Here is an 18,234-nt window from a genome sequence, read left to right on the forward strand (position 1 = left end):
TATTCAGAAATAGAGAGGAGAGGGAAGGAGAGAGAAAGGGGGAGGGAGAGGGAAAGGGAAAAGAAAGAGAGGGACAAAGAGGAGAGAAGGAAGGAGGGACAGAGAGAGACAGAGACAGAGTCAGAGAGAGGAGGAAGGTAGGAGGGAGGGAGGGAAGGACTGAGAGAAAGCATATATACATGTCTAGGAAAAGTAACCAAAGGGGCAAGATAAGGACCCCTGCCAGCTAGTTAAGAAATGTGGCTTCTTTCTCAGCTTTGATTCTAGGGGCATTGTGAGCCTCAATGCCCAGGAAGGGCAGCTAGGTGGTTGGATAATGCTGGGCCTAGACCCAGGAAGCCTCAGATTCTGACTACCGGTGTGATCCTGACCAAGTCACTTAACACTGTTTGCCTCAATTTCCTCATCTGTGAAAGAGCAAGAAAAAGAAATGGCCAACTGCTACAACATCTTTGCCAAGAAAATTCCAAATGGGATCATGAAGAATCAGACAAGACTGAAAGGACTGGACAACAACAAAGTTCAAAGAACAATGTCTGAGTTCAAAAGAGGACCTAGGGTAGACTTATCTTAGTAGTGACAAGAAGCTGAGCCAAAGCTTCTTTCCCATCAAAGTGGCAGCAAACACCTGAGCCAGAAATTGTCTTGTTCTTGGGTCCACGGCACAGAAAAGATTAGAAAGAAAATAAGCACTTATTAAGCACCTATTCTAAGCCAGAACTTTAGAGATATCTCATTTACTTTACAGGTGTCTCATATAACAATTCTGGGAGATAGATGGTGTTGTTATCCTTAATTTACAATAGAAGAAACTGAGACAAGCAGGGCAGATAACAAATATCTTGAATTTAGGTTCTATCTACCATACCACTGACCTGCCTCAGACTCCAGATTAAATAGGTACTTTTTGCCTTGGGGGAAAGGGGAAAAGAAGGAACTATCCCACACACTGAACACAAGTGGCCTAATTTAACTACAGCAAGAATATATGGAGGGGCAGCTAGGTGGCGCAGTGGATAGAGCACCAGCCCTGAATTCAGGAGGACCCAAGTTCAAATATGGTCTCAGACACTTAACACTTCCTAGCTGTGTGACCCTGGGCAAGTCACTTAACCCCAGCCTGGGGGGGGGGAGAATATATATATATATATGGATATCTGAGCACCATCAATCCTGGGGTCACCTTGCATTTCTAATTCTGGAACATGCAGGCCCATCTAACCAGGAGGATGCAAGTCGACAAGCATCAAGTAATCATTTGTTATGTATTAGGCACTAGGTTAAGCCTAGAGATACAAAGAAAGGAAAAGATGATCCTTGTTCTCAAAGAGCCCTCAAGGCATCTAATAGGGGAAAAAACATGGAAGCAACTATGTACACACAAAACAGATACAGGATGAACTGGGAATAGTCACAGAGAGTCGATATTAAGATTAATGAGGACTGGGAAAGGTTTCTGGCAGTAAAATTGGAGCTAAGACTCAGAGGAAGATAGGGAAAATAGTAGGCAAAGATCCAGGAATGGGAGCAGCCAGTAAAAATGCCCAGAGTCTGGAGATGGAGTGTGTTGTGAAAGAAACAGCATGAAAATAACTGTTTGGACATGTATACATATATTGTATTTAACTTATACTTTGACATATTTAACATGTATTGGTCAACCTGCCATCTGGGGGGGGGGGGGAAGGAGAGGAAAGTTGGAGCAAAAGGTTTTGCAATTGTCAATGCTGAAGAATTACCCATGCATATATCTTGTAAATAAAAAGCTATAATAAAAAAGAAAAGAAAAAGAAACAGCATGGAAGTCCATGCCATTAGTTCACAGCGTGCATGGAGGGAAGTAAGCTAAAAGAAAACCAGAAAGGTAAAAAGGGATCAGGATGTGACTGTCAAACAAATTTTACATCTGATCCTATTAGGATTCAAGGAGACCCCAAAAATCTTGGGGTTTCAAGACGGTGTCATGGTGTTTCAAAAAAATTTATAGATTCAGACTCCATCTCCAAATCAAGGGGCAAAATTTATTATAATTGTAATGCCAACTAAAGCAGACTAAGTTCCAAAAGGATTTAGCAAAGAACCAGGAGCAAGAAGGTAAAAGTGAGAGTTCGGTGATCTTTTCTAGAATTTTCTTAGGAAAAGTCAAGCTTATTGGTCTATCTATAATTTTCAGGCTCCCTTCTCTTTTCTTTTTATGAAATTTGGGCTGACATCTTTTTTTTCCCCAATCTTGTGGTTCACCAGTTCTATTTTTAGCAACACACAACCAATACTTTTAGGAGACAAGGATGCAGTTCATGTGCTCCAGGCTGACTTGAATTCATGAAATGCAGTTAAGAACTCTTATTATCACATTACTTAGGCTGGTCCAGTCTCCTCTAAGTCATTTCTTGTGGCCATTTACAATGTAAAAGGTCATTCTCCTTTGCAAACAAAATGAAAATTAAGCAGCTCTGCCTTTTCTTTATTGGCCATTATCTTCCTTGAATCTCAAGCAAAGGTTGAGTTTTTGCTCCATACATGGCTTTAAAAAAATAATTTTTATTTAAATTAAATATTTTTTAAATTTTATTTAATAAATTAGAGAACCAGACCAGCTATGGACAGATTTTACGGAGAACTGAGTGAGTATAGATGTATCTTGCTTCCTGGAGGAAGGGGTAGCCAAGTTGGTCCTAAGAGGTCTCACTACATCACACCTGTTCAATAGATTCCAGAGGCTCCCTATCACTTCCCCGATCTAAGAAAATCCTTAAAAAACTGAGCCTGGTTCCCCCAACCGCCACTTTTCCAGTTTTCCTAAACCTTATCTCCTCCACACACACTGTTCCATTCGGTGACACTGGCTTCAATGCCATTCCTTGAACAAAATTTCCTCCTTGAGGGTTGACCCCTCACCTGGAATGCTTTCCCTTATCTCACCTTCTGGTTTCCCTGGTTTCCCCAATCCCTCTTAAATTCTAAACTCTTCCCTCTGTTGATGTCTTTTTTATCCCATGACTTAGTTGTAGAGTTATCTGAACAGTTTTGCCTGGCACAGTGTTTGCCGACTGGTATGGCAGTGTGAGCAAAGATCCTTCAAAGAACACAAATGGGGGAAACTTTGTTTTGCTTGCCTTTGCTCATCTGTTACCAGGGTTTCTTTATACAGCACCATGATGGAGTGCAAATGAAAGGTCTCCTAGTTTAGGAGCGTGTTTTCAACTCAACTATTCCCCACTATCCCCAAACACTGCTTATCAATAGTGCCCTCTCTACTGAAGCCCATCTGTACTGTACCCAGTTCTTGCCATAATATGGAGATAGTGTCTTGTGAAAGGAATGGCATAAGTCCGTGTCATTGGAGGAAAGTTCATAGAAAACCAGAAAGATAGGAAGGGTTCAGGACGTGAAGAGTTGAGTGCAAAACAAAGCCTTTTATATCTAATCCTATTAGGGTTCAAGGGGTCCCCCAAAAATGTTGAGGTTTCAGACCAGTTCTTTCCTTTCATACAATTAATTCATCTTATTAACCTATGATAATGTGCTAATAGAAAGAGTATTATTAGAACAAGTGAGGTCCACTCCCTTAGAAAACATCCTGGTAGTTAACATGTGAGACGTAGTTATTGAGACCAGAGAGTGTGAGGATGAAGACACTGAACCCACATGTAACCAGTGCTTGAGACAGATTTGATGACCAAGAGACGTCTGGATTTATCAGATTTACTTTTATTACTATACATTAAGTGTCTCAAAGTACACATGTGCAAAATTTCTCAGTGAAGTCAGTCATTCAGATCAAAAGGTGTATGCACATAAGCACTCACACACACACACACACACACACATATTTATAGAGCATATGATATACAATAAAATCCAATAGCTTCCATATAAAATACTGTTAAAATATAGAGCAGCAAAGTCCTGGCAAAACATTCCCTGATTTTTTTTGGAGCAGACCCTGGATGCACTCCAGGGCATTCTCCTTGGTGGCCCCGCTCCCTCCAGAGGCCATTTCACTAACTGCAGTATCTGAGGTCACAGCTAATGACAGGCACCGTTTCCTACAGAGTTCTCAGCAGGTGTATTATTAACCTTCTTAGGATGAGAGCTGCATTTTCTCTTCAGTCTTATTGTCAGAGAATACATTTGGTCCTCAAAATCATAGTTCTTTGTAGATTTTGGTTTCAGAAAGTTGCATTTTTCCCTTCTTGTAAGAAAAAGTCAACCCACAAAAACATAAACCTAAGCTGTTTGTAATGGAGTGAGCAACTTCTTTTTACTTCAACTCAAGCTCGGTAGTCATGAAATGTCAAGATATCTCAGTCCTCTTTTTGAAAAATTACAATATTTACTTGAAAAACATGATCTGCATTGCAATTCTAGGTTATAATTCATAGAAAAACTTGTCAAAATTACCAGAGATTTGAAAAATCCCCTGCACTCTCCACATAGGGCTTACAAAGGGTGGCCCTTGAGGTCCCTCTGGATGGCATGGCAAGTAAACTCCTGTCAGTGCACCAAGTACACAGAAAGTTCTCAGGAAATGGCCCTTGTCAGTTATTAACCAATCGATGAATCTTTAGGTCCTTCCTGACCCACCAAATCAGGCAGCACCTAGAGGTCAGACCAGGTTAGGAGAGTCTGAAATCATCTGCTCCTGGCAAGTCAATGCAAATACTTGGAACAGGTTCTAGATTAAGAAGGCTGGCAATCTGAGGAGGTGGCCACAAGTTAGACAGAAGTAGAAGTTACAAGAGATGCACACCAAGAAAGGGTGAGCCACTATGCATTTCTCAAAAGCTAGAGCTTTAGGTTTCTAGCCCCTACCTCTCTGGAGCCCTAGATTCCTTCTCTTGGAGCATGAATGGGGCTATAAGCAGAAACCTTAACCTTGCTTCATTTGTCAGCTCCCTCATAACAATCTGGGGATTGAAAATTACATAAGGTTATGTTCACCATAAAACCAATGCTGACCCCATTTTTTCTTCCATAAGATCCAGCTTAAGAAAGTGGGATAGGATCCAGCTTAAGTAGTGGGAAAACCTGATGCTGTTTATAAGCTAAACTGCAAATTCCCTTTTTAGGAAGTAAACATGAGTCCTAGATGTTTCAGAAAGGGTGTTTTCTGGGCCCACTGGTCCATGAACTGTGGTTTTCGGCTTTGATCCTGTCCCTGGGATCCAGAAACACCCTGAAGACCAAGATCCAGTAGGATTTCTCATTACACAAGTTAAACAATGATTAAGTTATACAAATACAACAGTGGTCTCATAGGGGACAGGGATAGGATGGGGGGGGAGGAAATCACCATTTCTTATGAGCAATACTAGCAACATGGTCACTTGGCTCAAAAATCTCCTCAAGACTATCATGGAAGAAAGAATTAAAGGAACTTGAAAGTGATGGTACAGTTTATCCAAGACACATGGGTTGAAGAGGATTCAGTATTTCAGAATTGTAAGACCTATAATCTCATCCACAATTCTTCCAGCCATGTCGGTAGGGCCCCTTAGCCAGTACATATGAGGGACCAAACCAGTGACCTGCCTGCCTGTCTCTTGTGCAGAACAACTCAGAAACATACATGGATGACTAACTACTTTGGTATGAACATAAAACTCTTTCCCTTGATCCCCAATCTATGAAACAATAGCACCAGGGGATGGGATGCTTCCCAGAGAAGTTTTTTTTTAAAAACCACACTATGTGAAGTTGATACGGGCTACAATTCTCTCTTCCATTGTGCTGAGGAAAGGAATCTGGCAGTTATGCACTGTTAATAAAGCCTTCAAAAATAGAAAGGGGGGAGGGATCCAAACCAAAGTATCAGATGCACAAAAAGCCATAGCAGCAAGCGGATCCTCCACCTACCACTTGAGGAAAGGGTAGAATGAAGGGCAGAGGGCATAGGATACTGCTGGGCCAAAAACAAAGATGGAACCCGCATGTGCAGGGGAGCAGAAGAACAGATCATATGATTGCTTTATCCAATTCAAAGTTTGGGGAGAGGGGAAGGAAAGGAAAGGAAGCTCTGAAGAAATAAGCATTGTTAGAGCCAGCTTTGAATGACCACTCGTGTTGTATTGCGTAAGAGGGCCCTGGCCAAGAACTGGAGACTGGTTTTGGCAGTATTGATATCCTTCCCTCCCTCTCACTCTTAAGAGGCTGAAGTCTGATATTGTGGCAGCACCAGCAACAGATACAATGATGATTGGATTCCCCAAAAACAAGAATTTTAAACTAAAACCCAAAAGGCAGAAAAGATGTGTGAAGCCTTTCTAGTGATCTGAGACCGATCTCTTCATGTCCACTCTACAAACATGCTACCAAAAATCACATTTGTTCCCTTCAGAAAAACGGGTTCACTGTGTGGATTTAACCCAAAAGTCGACCAAACGGGACGGTAAGGCCAGGAAAGAGAATGTACTTTATCACTGGTGCAGAGCTGAGATCTCATCCAAAATGATAAAACTAATTATGGTCTGCAGGGGTAGGCCCAGTTCAAAACTTTAAAAAGTTCAAAAATTAAAAATAAATTAACACACAAACACGTTTGAGATAGTGAAGCAGCATTTCCCCCCTCGTCGGGATGGAAGGGAAGGCATTCAGGGTGATGGAGTGCGGAGGCTGTCAGGACACAGCATCACGAACCGAAGAGAACACTTTTCAAGTAGGCAATAACCGTCTCATTGGAGAGCATCTGGATGTGTTCGTTGCCCTTGAGCTCCAGCAGGGTCACCTCCTGCTGCTGCTGGTGCACCCACTTCTGGCAGTGCAGAGAGCTCTCCAGGTTCACTGTGCCATCACCATCACCAGAGAAGATTTTGGGTTCTCGTTCTGAAAAGCTTTCATAATAGAAAGAGTCCGGAGTCGGCACACCGGTACCATAGAGGCAATGTAGCCGTACCCCAGGGGGTGTCATCTGATAGACCAAGGACTCTGTGTCTTGTCTCATGAACCAGCCATCCTCAAAGTCAATATCCTTATAGAACTTTTGGTAGTCCCGGAGGGTGTAGTTGGCTTTGGGGGTTCTCACAAAGACCTTCTCCGAGGACCAGGTATAATTGTAGGGAAGCAGCCAACTGGTCGAGACAGCAGATCTTTGTTGTTCTCTGATTTTCAGAGGACTGATGACAGAAATTCTGTTGTTGTCTCCTGTAGTAGGGTAAAGGCTTTGGTTATTCACATATGGCTTGCCATCTGACTGTTCCTTCCTGCCCACTGAGCAACCTTTCTAGCATCTCTCACTCAGGTCACTAAGACCCAGAAATGGGTTATTGGGAGAGAGAGGGGTGAATAAACATCTATGGACCCATCCAGAGTCTAGGTATGTAGAGGCTCAGATTTGTATTACAGAGTCCTTTCACCTGGCAGGGAAGGGTCAAGGAGGGTTTGCTTCCCATTGGCCACTGTCTCTGACTTCTGGCTTAGCCATCCCTACCAGATAACTAGGACAATAGCTCTTACTGAGGTGCTACTACTTCGGGCACAGAGTAGGATTCTAGAGGACTGGAATTATGAATTACTGAGATCCAAAGGATCCAAAAGGAGGCAAGCTCAAGAATGAAATAACTGAAGACTTTCCATCTCTCTTCATCCAGTATCCATGAAAAAACTTACAGCTAGGAGCCACCAGGTGTCAGCACTGATCCACAAAGCAGAAGCCAAGGGAATCCCAAGTTCACTGCATAGCTTCTAGAGCTCAAAGGGAGCCCAGATTTTATCCTTATTTTATCAATAAGAATACAATGCACAGGATGGTGAAATGACTTGGCAAAAAGCCCACACCTGGCTTTGAGAACCAAACTCCCAACAGCCTCTCTGCTGATCTACTCTTGGCTTCATTACTGCAAACACATTAGGCTGGCATCATAACATCATCAAAACCCAAGCTCAGAGCAGCAAAGAACTCTTCCTAAAATAACTGTCCAGGAGGAAGAGAGAAAAATCCTTGCACCCTAACAGAAGAACATATACAACCCCTTCATTTAAAGATGGGGACAGCTCTGACAACTATGATCTGAAGGTCTCCTGGGAGATGTGGAACAAACACATATTGGTCTGGGAAATTCTCATACATTCCCACTCCAGAACCCAGCGAGATAAACTACTACAGTCAATGCTTTATGTCCCTTCTGCATAAGTATCAATGAGAAACATAGGGGAAGGTCTGGACCCATATCCAGGTCTGAGCTCTATCACTTACTAGAGTCATAAATATACTCCTTTGCTCCAGATCATTTCAAAGTGAAACGAGATTAATCTCATTGATCTCAAAAGTACATCCCTTAACTCTGAAGATGAGCCCCAGAATCTCTGGAGCAATAATAGCAAATAAAAATCACTAACTGGACTTGCAACTTTCTGCTCAGGAAAGGGCAAACAATATGGTGCTTGAAAGTTTGCAGAGCACTTTAAATAGCTGACATTATAATACCTGTAAAGTGCCCTGAGGAGCCAAGACTTCAACTTCTTCATTTGATAGGAAGAACTGAGACCCACTCAGGTACAAGGGATTCTGAAGCAGGATCCACATCTTCCTGAACTCTACCTACTATGCCAAGCATTATCTAACTGGAGCCTGGCAGCAACCATAAAAAGTAAGACTGCTATGATCTGCCTGTTATAGATGAGGAAATTAAAGCTTAGAGTAGGAAAGTACTGGATCAGTTCTGGATCTGAAAAAGCTTTCTGCTATGTTGCCTCCGTCCAAATGATCAGCAGCTTTAATGAAATGTGAATTCATTAATTCCCTCCTTGGCTTGGCCTGGAGTACTATCTTAAACTGCACTAAGATCCAAAGTCAACTATGAAAGACTTGGTTCTTCTCATTGATTCAGTGATCCAAAGCAATCCTAATAGAGTGGGGACAGAAAATGCTATCTGCATCCAGATTAAATGTAAATCAACAAATGCTATAGTCACATTTTTTTTTTTTAATTTCTTCCATGGTTTTTCCCTTTTACTCCAAATTCTCTCCCAACACAATTCATAAAGCAATGTATATAAAAATTTACTAGGAGGGAAAAAAAAGGATCAGGAAAAATCCGTCCTGATCAAGTCACACCTGAACCTTTGCTCAAGCTAGGAGAGAATCGCACTCCACTAAATGCTGAAAACCCTCTATCCCCAACACAAATAACATGGCCACAGTTTCTAGTTGAATCAGTTACCCCGATACAAAGAAAAAAAGGCAAAAGAGCTGACAAGGCAGCAGACAACAACTAGCTGTGAATGACCAGCCACGTGCCACATTCACCAGAGCAGAATCTGGCTTTTGTTCCCAAGAGCAGAGGCTGGCAGTGTGTCTGGAAGCAAGAGCTCCCTTTAGAAAGACAACTAAGAAGCGACATCTCAATGACTCCCAGGGTTGGTTAACCTGGCAAGAAGGCCCTAATATCCTAATTCTGTAAATAAGGGGTGAGAGCCTCCCACTTCATGACCTTAGTCTTTCACCCCCATCTCCACTTACCCTTTCCCAGGAAGAACCTACCTGAAGCTAGGACCCGAAGGGTCTTGGCCACTCCTCCCCAGGGAGCACCCAATGATACAAAGGAATGAATGTACTTGTCTTTCCAGTCCTGCGACTGATGGTTGAGGAAGTAGAGTGTATACATGTTGCCCATGCTATGGGCAACAAGGACAACGGGGCCTCCGTACTGCTCATACATCTTCTCAATCATCTTGCGGAGGGCTTGGAAATAGTTTTTATTTTCATCTAAAAGAAAAAGTGAGGTAGGTACAGATTAAAAAATAGGAGAAAAAAAAAATCTCCCCAAAAATCATCCATTGAATTAGCTGTAAGAACTGGAGGGATCTGGACAAAATGTAGTGACAGGTTGGGCCTATATTTCTGCCTTTTTGGTGGGACATGAGAGAAGTGGGGTGAATAACAATTTTTTTTTTTTAAGCTTTCCCAGCAAAAGTATCATCCTTCTAATAAGACATAAAACAGCTTGCAACAGAATGATTCAGGTTCCGAATGTAAAGATCACCTCCTTAGTGACTTCCAGGAAGGGTAACATAAGACATATTCCTCTGTCACACACAAAACCCAGGCATCCAAGTCAATGGCACTTACTTGGGGCTCTTCGCCAGTCATAAGGAGCTGCTTGGACATCCTGTCCTCTCTTGTAACCCCAGCTCACCAGACTCTCTACCAGAGTAAAGAAATAAGCTCCTGTGAATGACAGAAAGCACAAAAATGATCAATGAGTGGCTCCTGGGACCATCTCAGTTCTGTAACATGACTCACTGTCAACAGTCCAATGGGAAATTGGATTTGATGCCAAAGAACATGAGAACACTGACTACTCTCATTTGATCTAACAGCTATCATCCTGTGAGGGGAAATAGGAAACACAGCACACAGGTAAAAATCTTCCGTTTCTTCATCTATAGGATGATGAGGATGGACCACAGATTATCCCCACGGTGCCTTCTAAGTAGAAATTTGTGATAATACCAGTCTATGAATCCTCAGAGCTGGCATGAGCATGCCAGGCTGTGGCCCATCACAATCCCTTGTGTCATGAAACCATTTCAGATTGGCTGCCATGTTCTGCAACATAATTAGAAATTAATTCCAGAAAGTCCAAGAAAAAAAAATCAAGTTATTTCTAACTATAAAGCAGAGTGTCAAAAATTATTCTGTTACAAATATCACCTAATAACTATTAAACTGCCTTATTACCCAATTTTAAAACCAGCTGGGGAAGTATATATAGTGCCATAATGGAAAGATCCCCTGATTGAAGGAGTCAGGAAACCTTAGTTTTGCATACACAGAAAAGCTTAAGATAAAATTAAATTATAATATTAAAAATATAGCTTAAAGGGATATTAAGCTAACCATGACATGTTAAAAGATGAAATGGTTTGCCCAAGATAACAGACAATAAATGGGACAGCCAAAAGGAGAATTCTGATTCTCTGAATTTCATCTTCTTTTATCCCCAACAACCATTAGTGATGACCCCAACCAATCCAAACCTCAGATGTTGGCCTAGATGACTGAATAAATTATAATCCAGCACTTCATCTTTCTCTCTTTTTTCCCCCATTTTTCAAAATAAAAGTTTTGTTTTGAGAAATAACCACTTGGAGTGATCAATACTTTGGAATTTCTTTGAAGTTGACAGAAGAAAGGCAGAAGAAAATAAAAAAAATCTCCTTTTCACATTCAGCTCTCTGAATCTGGGGGTGGGGGGATGGGGAGGAATCACATGATACTTGCAAAGTATCAATTGACCTTTACTCAGAGGCAAGGCCTCACAGCACTGCTCAAAAAAAAACCACTGCAACTTCCAGGAAACAGGAGCTCATTGACTGAGATCAAGGTAGGACCTCAGGGGCCAGCTAACCCAACCCAGAGGAAACCTTCAAAAGTCATTTACCAGAGATCACCCACATTAGTACCAAGATCCTTGACTCTGAGTCCAAGCTCCCAAGTATCTGTGGCACCTTTTTTTTTTTACAACTTGTAAGAGCACTGGATTTGGACAACACAAGTCACCCAGCCTGTGAGCCACGTCTGGGATTCTCAATCCTGTGTTCCTGACCCTGTTTCCCTCTGCCTTCTGCCAACTCAAAAGGACAAGAATCAAATCCTTCCATTCACTTACAGGATGGAAAATTGGCTTTTTCTTCCTCCTTCCTTAAGGTTTGTCACCTCCCAGGATACTTTGGGCCGGACCCATGCCTTCAAGCTCCAAACTTGAGAGTCAAACTTTAGGACCTCTTCAGTCATCCTCGCCTATCACCCAATCTTTGAATGTGCTAAGACTATAAAACTCCCTCAGGATTGAGACAAAGCGTCCCCAGAGAAACTACAGTTTCTCTGCCTTATGCAGTCAGGCATGTTGATTACATAACAACCAAACTCCAAAATCACAACTCAAGTTTATAGATCTTTGAATTTCCTCACAGCTATTGTTTTGGTAGGCAGCATTATTATATTATTATCATTATTGTTATTATCGTGACCATTGTACATAAAGAAACTGAGATTTATTCAGATACACAACAGCATTTTATAAAGGGAAAGGTGGAATTTAAGCCTAAAATCTTGTCACTTATTAACTGTGAAGTTGAGCAAATTACCTTGTTTCCTCATGTGGAAATTAGTGATAATAAAAGCTGGTGTTCTTACTTTGCAGAACCCATTGTGAGGATCAAATGAGAATGAATGAGGAAATGTTTTTATGTAAACTATAAAAGCATGGATTTCAATCCCACAAATTTTGTTCTCACAAGAATAAAAAAATTTCACACAAGCAGTTTCTATTTAGATGCTTTAGAAAACCAAGACAAAGGTACCAGAGGGACAGGATACTACCTACCAACAGCAACTTTGCTAGGATCTAGGTATTCCACAGAAAAGGTGTCTCCAAAGCCAGGAATCCTCACATCCACACCATCTGGGTAATGAGTAGTCCTGGTGGTTCTATTATATATCAACCTGTTGGAAGTCAAAACATTAGACACATACTTAACTACCTGAAAGTGCCCAATAATACTGAAAAAAAGCAGAAAACAACGGGGAGGGAGGTTTTGAAGCAAATGTAACCTTAATCCTGTCATAACTGAGATTGTGCATAGGCTTTTGACCCAGCAGTCTCACTATTGAGTTTGTCTCCCAAGGAGATAATAAAAAAAGGGAAAGGAATCACATGTGCAAAAAGGTAGCGGCCCTTTTTGTAGTGGTAAAGAACTGAAAACTGAGTAGATGCCCCTCAGTTGGAGAAAAATATGTTATGGGATATAAAGGTTATTGAATAATTATTCTGAACAAGCCTATTTTAGAAAGACCTGGAAAGATTTACACGAACTGACCCTGAACGAAACAAGCAGAATCAGGAATATATTGTACATAGTAACAGCAAGATTGTGCTATGATCACCTATGAGAGACTTGGTTCTTCTCAGTTTGGTGTTCCAAGGCAATCCCAATAAACTGATATTAACAGAAAATCAACATATATTATGTTCATTTTTTTCTTTTTCTTCTCTCATGGCTTTTGCCCTTCTGATTTTTCTCTCCCAACATAATTCATAAAGAAATGTGTACTAAAAATTAGTGTACATGTTTTACCAGAAAAACTAATATTAATAAAGTGATAAATTATTAATTATTTATTGGTGAAGTGAATAATAAATTGGTGAATAAGTAAAATAAATAAGAGTAGAGCACAAGGGGGCACCTAAGTGGCAGAGTAGATAGAGCACCAGCCCTGAAGTCAGGAGAACCTGAGTTCAAATCCAGCCTCAGACACTTAACACTTCCTAACTATGTGACCCCTGGGCAAGTCACTTAACCCTAATTGCCTCAGCAAAAAAAAGTAGATCACAATTAGAAAACATTTTCACACAAATAAAGGTAGATCTAAGTAATCAGAGAAATATTAATTGCTCATGGGTAGGCAGTCAACTATGATATGTTTTTCAGAACATGTATATATGAAGCATCTGAAAGATGTCACATTAAAATGACAATGCATTCCTTCCCGTTGATACAATGGTGAAGAGAGTTGGTGGGTATATCTAGACTGAGCAACAAGGAACACAGAATGTTTGACCCAAAGGGAATGCTGTGCTCTTGCTTCACATGGTCAAACATTTTTGAAGAGAAAAACAAAATAAGAGTTGGGTATGGATTCTCTTATCACTGAGTATATCCAAATCAAACAGCCATTCTTAAGAGGACTCCTGGCCACACCAATCCATATACAAGTTCCCCTTTGCCATACTGAGATAATGTTGAAAAGGAACTAATTTCTCTTCAGTCAGAAGGAGGTTGCTCAAAAGGAAACAGCCCAAAAGAAACTGAACAAAGACCCTGAGCAGGAGAGAATATGGACATGAATGTGCAAAGAAAAGTGAAGTTAAAGCAAGTTATGTGGGGTAAGTCCTGGTTTCAAGTCTCATTTCTGCTTCTTCCTCTCTTTCTCTGGGAGCTTGGACACAAGTTAAAGGAGAGGGCTGGATTCTAAGGCCTCTTCTAGTTGTATGAGCCCCCAAATTAATTATGACCTAGACAGTGACAAAAACAGAAATGTGATGGTCTAGGATACAGTGGATGATACGGACATCTTCAGACCAGGCTCCATAGTGCGTGCTTCAGCAGACTTCATGGCCATCAGAACAAATCATTCTCATCCACAATAAATCATGCTGGGATATTCCTCTATCTCGCCTACTGGTTCAAGGCTTTTTAAGTTACCCTCAACATGTTTCAGCCCACCAATTGAAGGTGGTTATGGCTTCTGTGTGTGACTACTTCTTGGAGCAACAGATGAGAGTTGGGTGGATCAAGTGGACACCCCACTGACCCCAGCATAATGTTATGAAGTAATTAGAAACTGAATTGAAATTGAATAGAATGCATACAGAGAAATCTAGAAGGAAACAAAAGAAGCAAAACAAAATGAAGTGGGCTGCTTGTACCAGATGATTCTTTTTCAATCCCACTAGAAAAAACCCACCAAAATACAAAATGGCCCTCAGTCTCAACCAACAGTGGCTGAGGGTAGTATTTAAGCTGCCTACAAACCTTAACTAAATGTGAAATCTTATTTTCAGTTAAGTGTCTTGTTAGAATAAGCATCAAAAAGACTACCTAAGTAGAAAAAATAAATGAAAGGTCATTATGACAAACCATCAAAACTGACCTGCCCATATAAGCTATTCAAACTGAAAAATGGGAAATGTTTGTTTTGTTTTCTCCCTTTCTAAAAGCAACAATCAGCATTTCCTTAAGGAACTGAAATTGTAATGTAAGTAAAATGCCACAACGAGGAGATCCACCTCCTAGGAACCACCTTTGCCACCAACCACTGCTTTCATGAACAAGTAGAACACATTTGAAGACTCTAGGTATCCAATCCTTTTTCCCAACTTTGTCTTGTTAATTTTTACATGTTTTACATTCCAGCAAAACTATTGTTTCCACTCTAAGGGTCCTAATTTCTCAAGTTATTTTGTTTATTTATTATTTTGTCTTTTCCAATTCTATGAGTCCATGATTCTAATATCTACCTTCCCTACTTCACAAGGTCAATATGAAGATCAAAAGATGTCTGTGACAAGTGTGAAATAGAATCGAGTTTAAGATTTTTATCATTTCCTAAAACCAAACTTGGAAGGGATCTTTCATTCTCATTTATAGACAAATTAACTTCCTATTCATTCAAGCTTTCTTTTGCATTACTATTATGATCAAGATCTCAGATGGATGCTTAGAGAAAATTGCCCTAACCTAACAGGCTCTTTTTATCACCTTCCATACAAGGCCACAATAACCTCAACTGGAGGATTCAGCCCAAACAAAGACAACAGTTCTTGGAAATAGTCCCAGAATAGTGGGAGAAATATCCAAAAGGTATTAATAAGAGCCCTGTGGCCCTGTGTTTTTACTGAACTAAAGAAGCTGTAACCAAAACTGATAGCCATCAAGAAGAGATACATCATTAATCTGAATTGCAAGTGTGCAAGTCCCAGCAGCAGATATTGCATTTTGGCAGAATAACAGAACTGGAAAACAAGTAGTAACATCCAAGCTGGCTGTGAAACTGAGAAAGAAATAGTTGGGGGATGGGGGTGAAGATGAATGCTCCTTGTCCTTAGACTTCATAAAACAATGAGGCTTGAAGCTTGAATCCAAAGCTAAGATATTCCCTTATCCTTGTCTATGATGAAAGGAACCAATTCAGTCCAATGTCATAAAACTTTTCACTTGAAAGGCAATGATATTGTAGACAAAAACTTACTACACAGTCACTAAGTGTGACTAAAATTCAGTTCTCCTGATACTAAGCTCTATACATTTTCCTTTCCCTTGGTTGAACTAGAAACCATCTGGTTGAAGGCTTGAAAAGATCATTCATAAAGTGCATTAAAACCTTGTTGTGGTCGAAGGCACAGCTTAGAACACAAAAAATTATCACTTTTTTTTGAAGGCAAAGTAGAAGGATTTTTATTTCTGAAAGTGACTTAGAACTCACTAAATTTATTTAAATTTAATTCCCATCAGCCATCAACAAAAATTGACAGCTCAGTCGCAAGGGATCCTTAACTGCAAACAGTCTACCCATCTAAGGTCCTTACTGGCAAAGACAGTGCCATTGTCTCCTCTGTGTCTTTGTACTGAATGAAGAGGAGGCTTAGTGTAACTTTGCCTTCTGAGACCAAGGATTGCATCAGATAGCACCACCATTTCCAAAATGAGATATTCCACTGAGAACTTCTATGCAGGAGCATCAAGCTCCCCAAGGAAGTCAGAAGTCCCCACCTGTCTCAGTATTGGCTGAACAAATTCAAACACTTGACTACTACTGAAAGGCACCCAATCTGGTATATGATACAGAACCCCAAGATCTCTTCCCATCTTTTTATTGGCCTCTGAAAAACGTGACTTTCTTTGTATTCTCTGTTTCTCCCATACTAAAGACTGGGATTACCCCTGCTCCTGCATCCCTTTGTGAATCAAGGCCAGAGTAGGGGTGGGAGAGCACTTTGACATCCAACATACCTGCATCCCCTCTGGAGACCGTTCTATAAGAAACTGAAGTCCACACAATAACAATTTGAAAATCCCAAAGTTAATTCATGTAATGTCCTTTTTTGGGTACAGGAGGGAGTGGAGACAGAAACATTCATCTTACTTGATAGTGGTTCAATTCAGGATAGAAAATAAAAAAAAATTTACAAATCCAAAAGGGGAAGGAAGGAGGGAAAATAAAAGGAGAGAAATGAACAAAGGGAAGGGAGAAGAGGAAGGGAAGGAAAGAGAAGAAAAAAAGCTCAGAGCAAGCTGCCCATGGTGCCCATCTGGAGCCACTCTGCTCCCGCCTTGCTTGCTCTATAGTGCAGAATTATCAAAGGCCTATGAAGAGACTCCAAGAGGTTGCCCTAACAGTCAGGAGGTTGTTCCCTAATGGAGGTGACTCCTGAAGTAACTGGCTTGTCTGCTGTGCCAACCAGAGATTTGAATAAAGCCTACTTGATGTTATCGATCCAACAGTCGATGATGACAGGAAGGAGCAGCTCTAAATTCAACCAGAGGGTAAAATAACTGTCCGTCTTCTTGGAGCAAAGGTAATGGACCACCGTAGGTTTGTCTAGCTTGGCTTCCAGCTGGTTTCCCAAGTCACCAGGTACTGCAAGAAAGAAAAAAGTGCAGTGTGAAGGGCCCAATATCATGAGAATGGTGGTGCTATCTGATGCAACAGGACACAATTACTGAAATTCCCATTCAGAGTTTCTGATTAATTGAACTCTCCTCCCATGCCATGGTCTACATAAGGCACTTGTTACTTCAATGTCATGGGACAAAATCCAAAGGCAGCAGAAGATACAGGGATCAGGGCTTAGAACCGATGGATCCTCCTCTTATTTTGCAGAGGAGAAAAAAGTTTAAGAGGAAATGACTTAGGTAAGGACACTTATCTTATGGTCATTCTGAAAGATCACAGAACATAAATCTAGCCCAATATCAATGGCTGGAAGATTTCAGAAAAACTTGGAAAGACAAACTGATGCTGTTCCATTTAGGATGAATCAGTACATGTTACGTTGTGATTTATTGTTGATAGTCCCTCTTTCTTGACATGAGGGAGATGTTGCCATGACATGGATGACATGGACTTGAGGGAGAGAGGGCTGTGCCACACTTTCTCCTCTGGAACCATCTAAGTACAGTGACAAGATGTAGATTAGGACATGCCTGGAGATGGCCTGAGATACAGTGGAAAACCTTAGTTTATTTAAGCTTTATTTTTAAGCCATCTTGTAAGATCAGAAAAAAAGAAGGTCAGTAGCTACTAACTTGACAGGAACTATCTTAGTACTAGATGCCCATAGGATAATTGTTCCTACATATTCTTAGTCCCCTTAAGAAAGTTGTGGTTATCAAATTATCTGATTTACTCTAGAAACAGCAGCCACCTCACTCGTTCTTCCAGCAGATGTTCTCTGGTAAATCAGTTGATAGGCCAGCTACAGCCATGAGCAAGATGTCAGAATTCTCTAACAGCACCATCAGAGTGATTTGGGAGAAAATGTAGTTCAATGACTGGCAACTTCAAAATTTCTTTCAACTAAAAGTTTAAAAGCAGCAGACTCAAGATAAGACCCCACCTAATCTGACCCCTAACCTGTGAATAGAGAGCCATTTACTAAGCCTTCTTCAATGTCTAACAGAATCCCGAGACAGCTAGCAAAGGGAATCACAAATCCAACCAAATTATAA

At 40.8% G+C, this 18,234-nt stretch overlaps 1 protein-coding gene across 1 annotated transcript in view; it reads right to left on the reverse strand.

The window, feature by feature from the left end:
• Positions 1–3,695: 3,695 nt before the first annotated feature.
• The window catches only part of PLA2G15 (phospholipase A2 group XV), a 35,100-nt gene continuing 20,561 nt past the window's right edge, over positions 3,696–18,234 (reverse strand). The window contains exons 2-6 of the mRNA XM_074286372.1: positions 16,987–17,143; positions 12,330–12,448; positions 10,070–10,168; positions 9,482–9,706; positions 3,696–7,143 (exon numbers count right to left, since the gene is read on the reverse strand). Of these exons, the coding sequence (XP_074142473.1) occupies positions 6,632–7,143; positions 9,482–9,706; positions 10,070–10,168; positions 12,330–12,448; positions 16,987–17,143 (1,112 nt within the window). The 3' untranslated portion in view covers positions 3,696–6,631. The remainder of the gene's footprint in view (positions 7,144–9,481; positions 9,707–10,069; positions 10,169–12,329; positions 12,449–16,986; positions 17,144–18,234) is intronic.

The sequence above is a fragment of the Sminthopsis crassicaudata genome, chromosome 2 (genome assembly GCF_048593235.1).
Source record: "Sminthopsis crassicaudata isolate SCR6 chromosome 2, ASM4859323v1, whole genome shotgun sequence".
Lineage (NCBI taxonomy): Eukaryota > Metazoa > Chordata > Mammalia > Dasyuromorphia > Dasyuridae > Sminthopsis > Sminthopsis crassicaudata.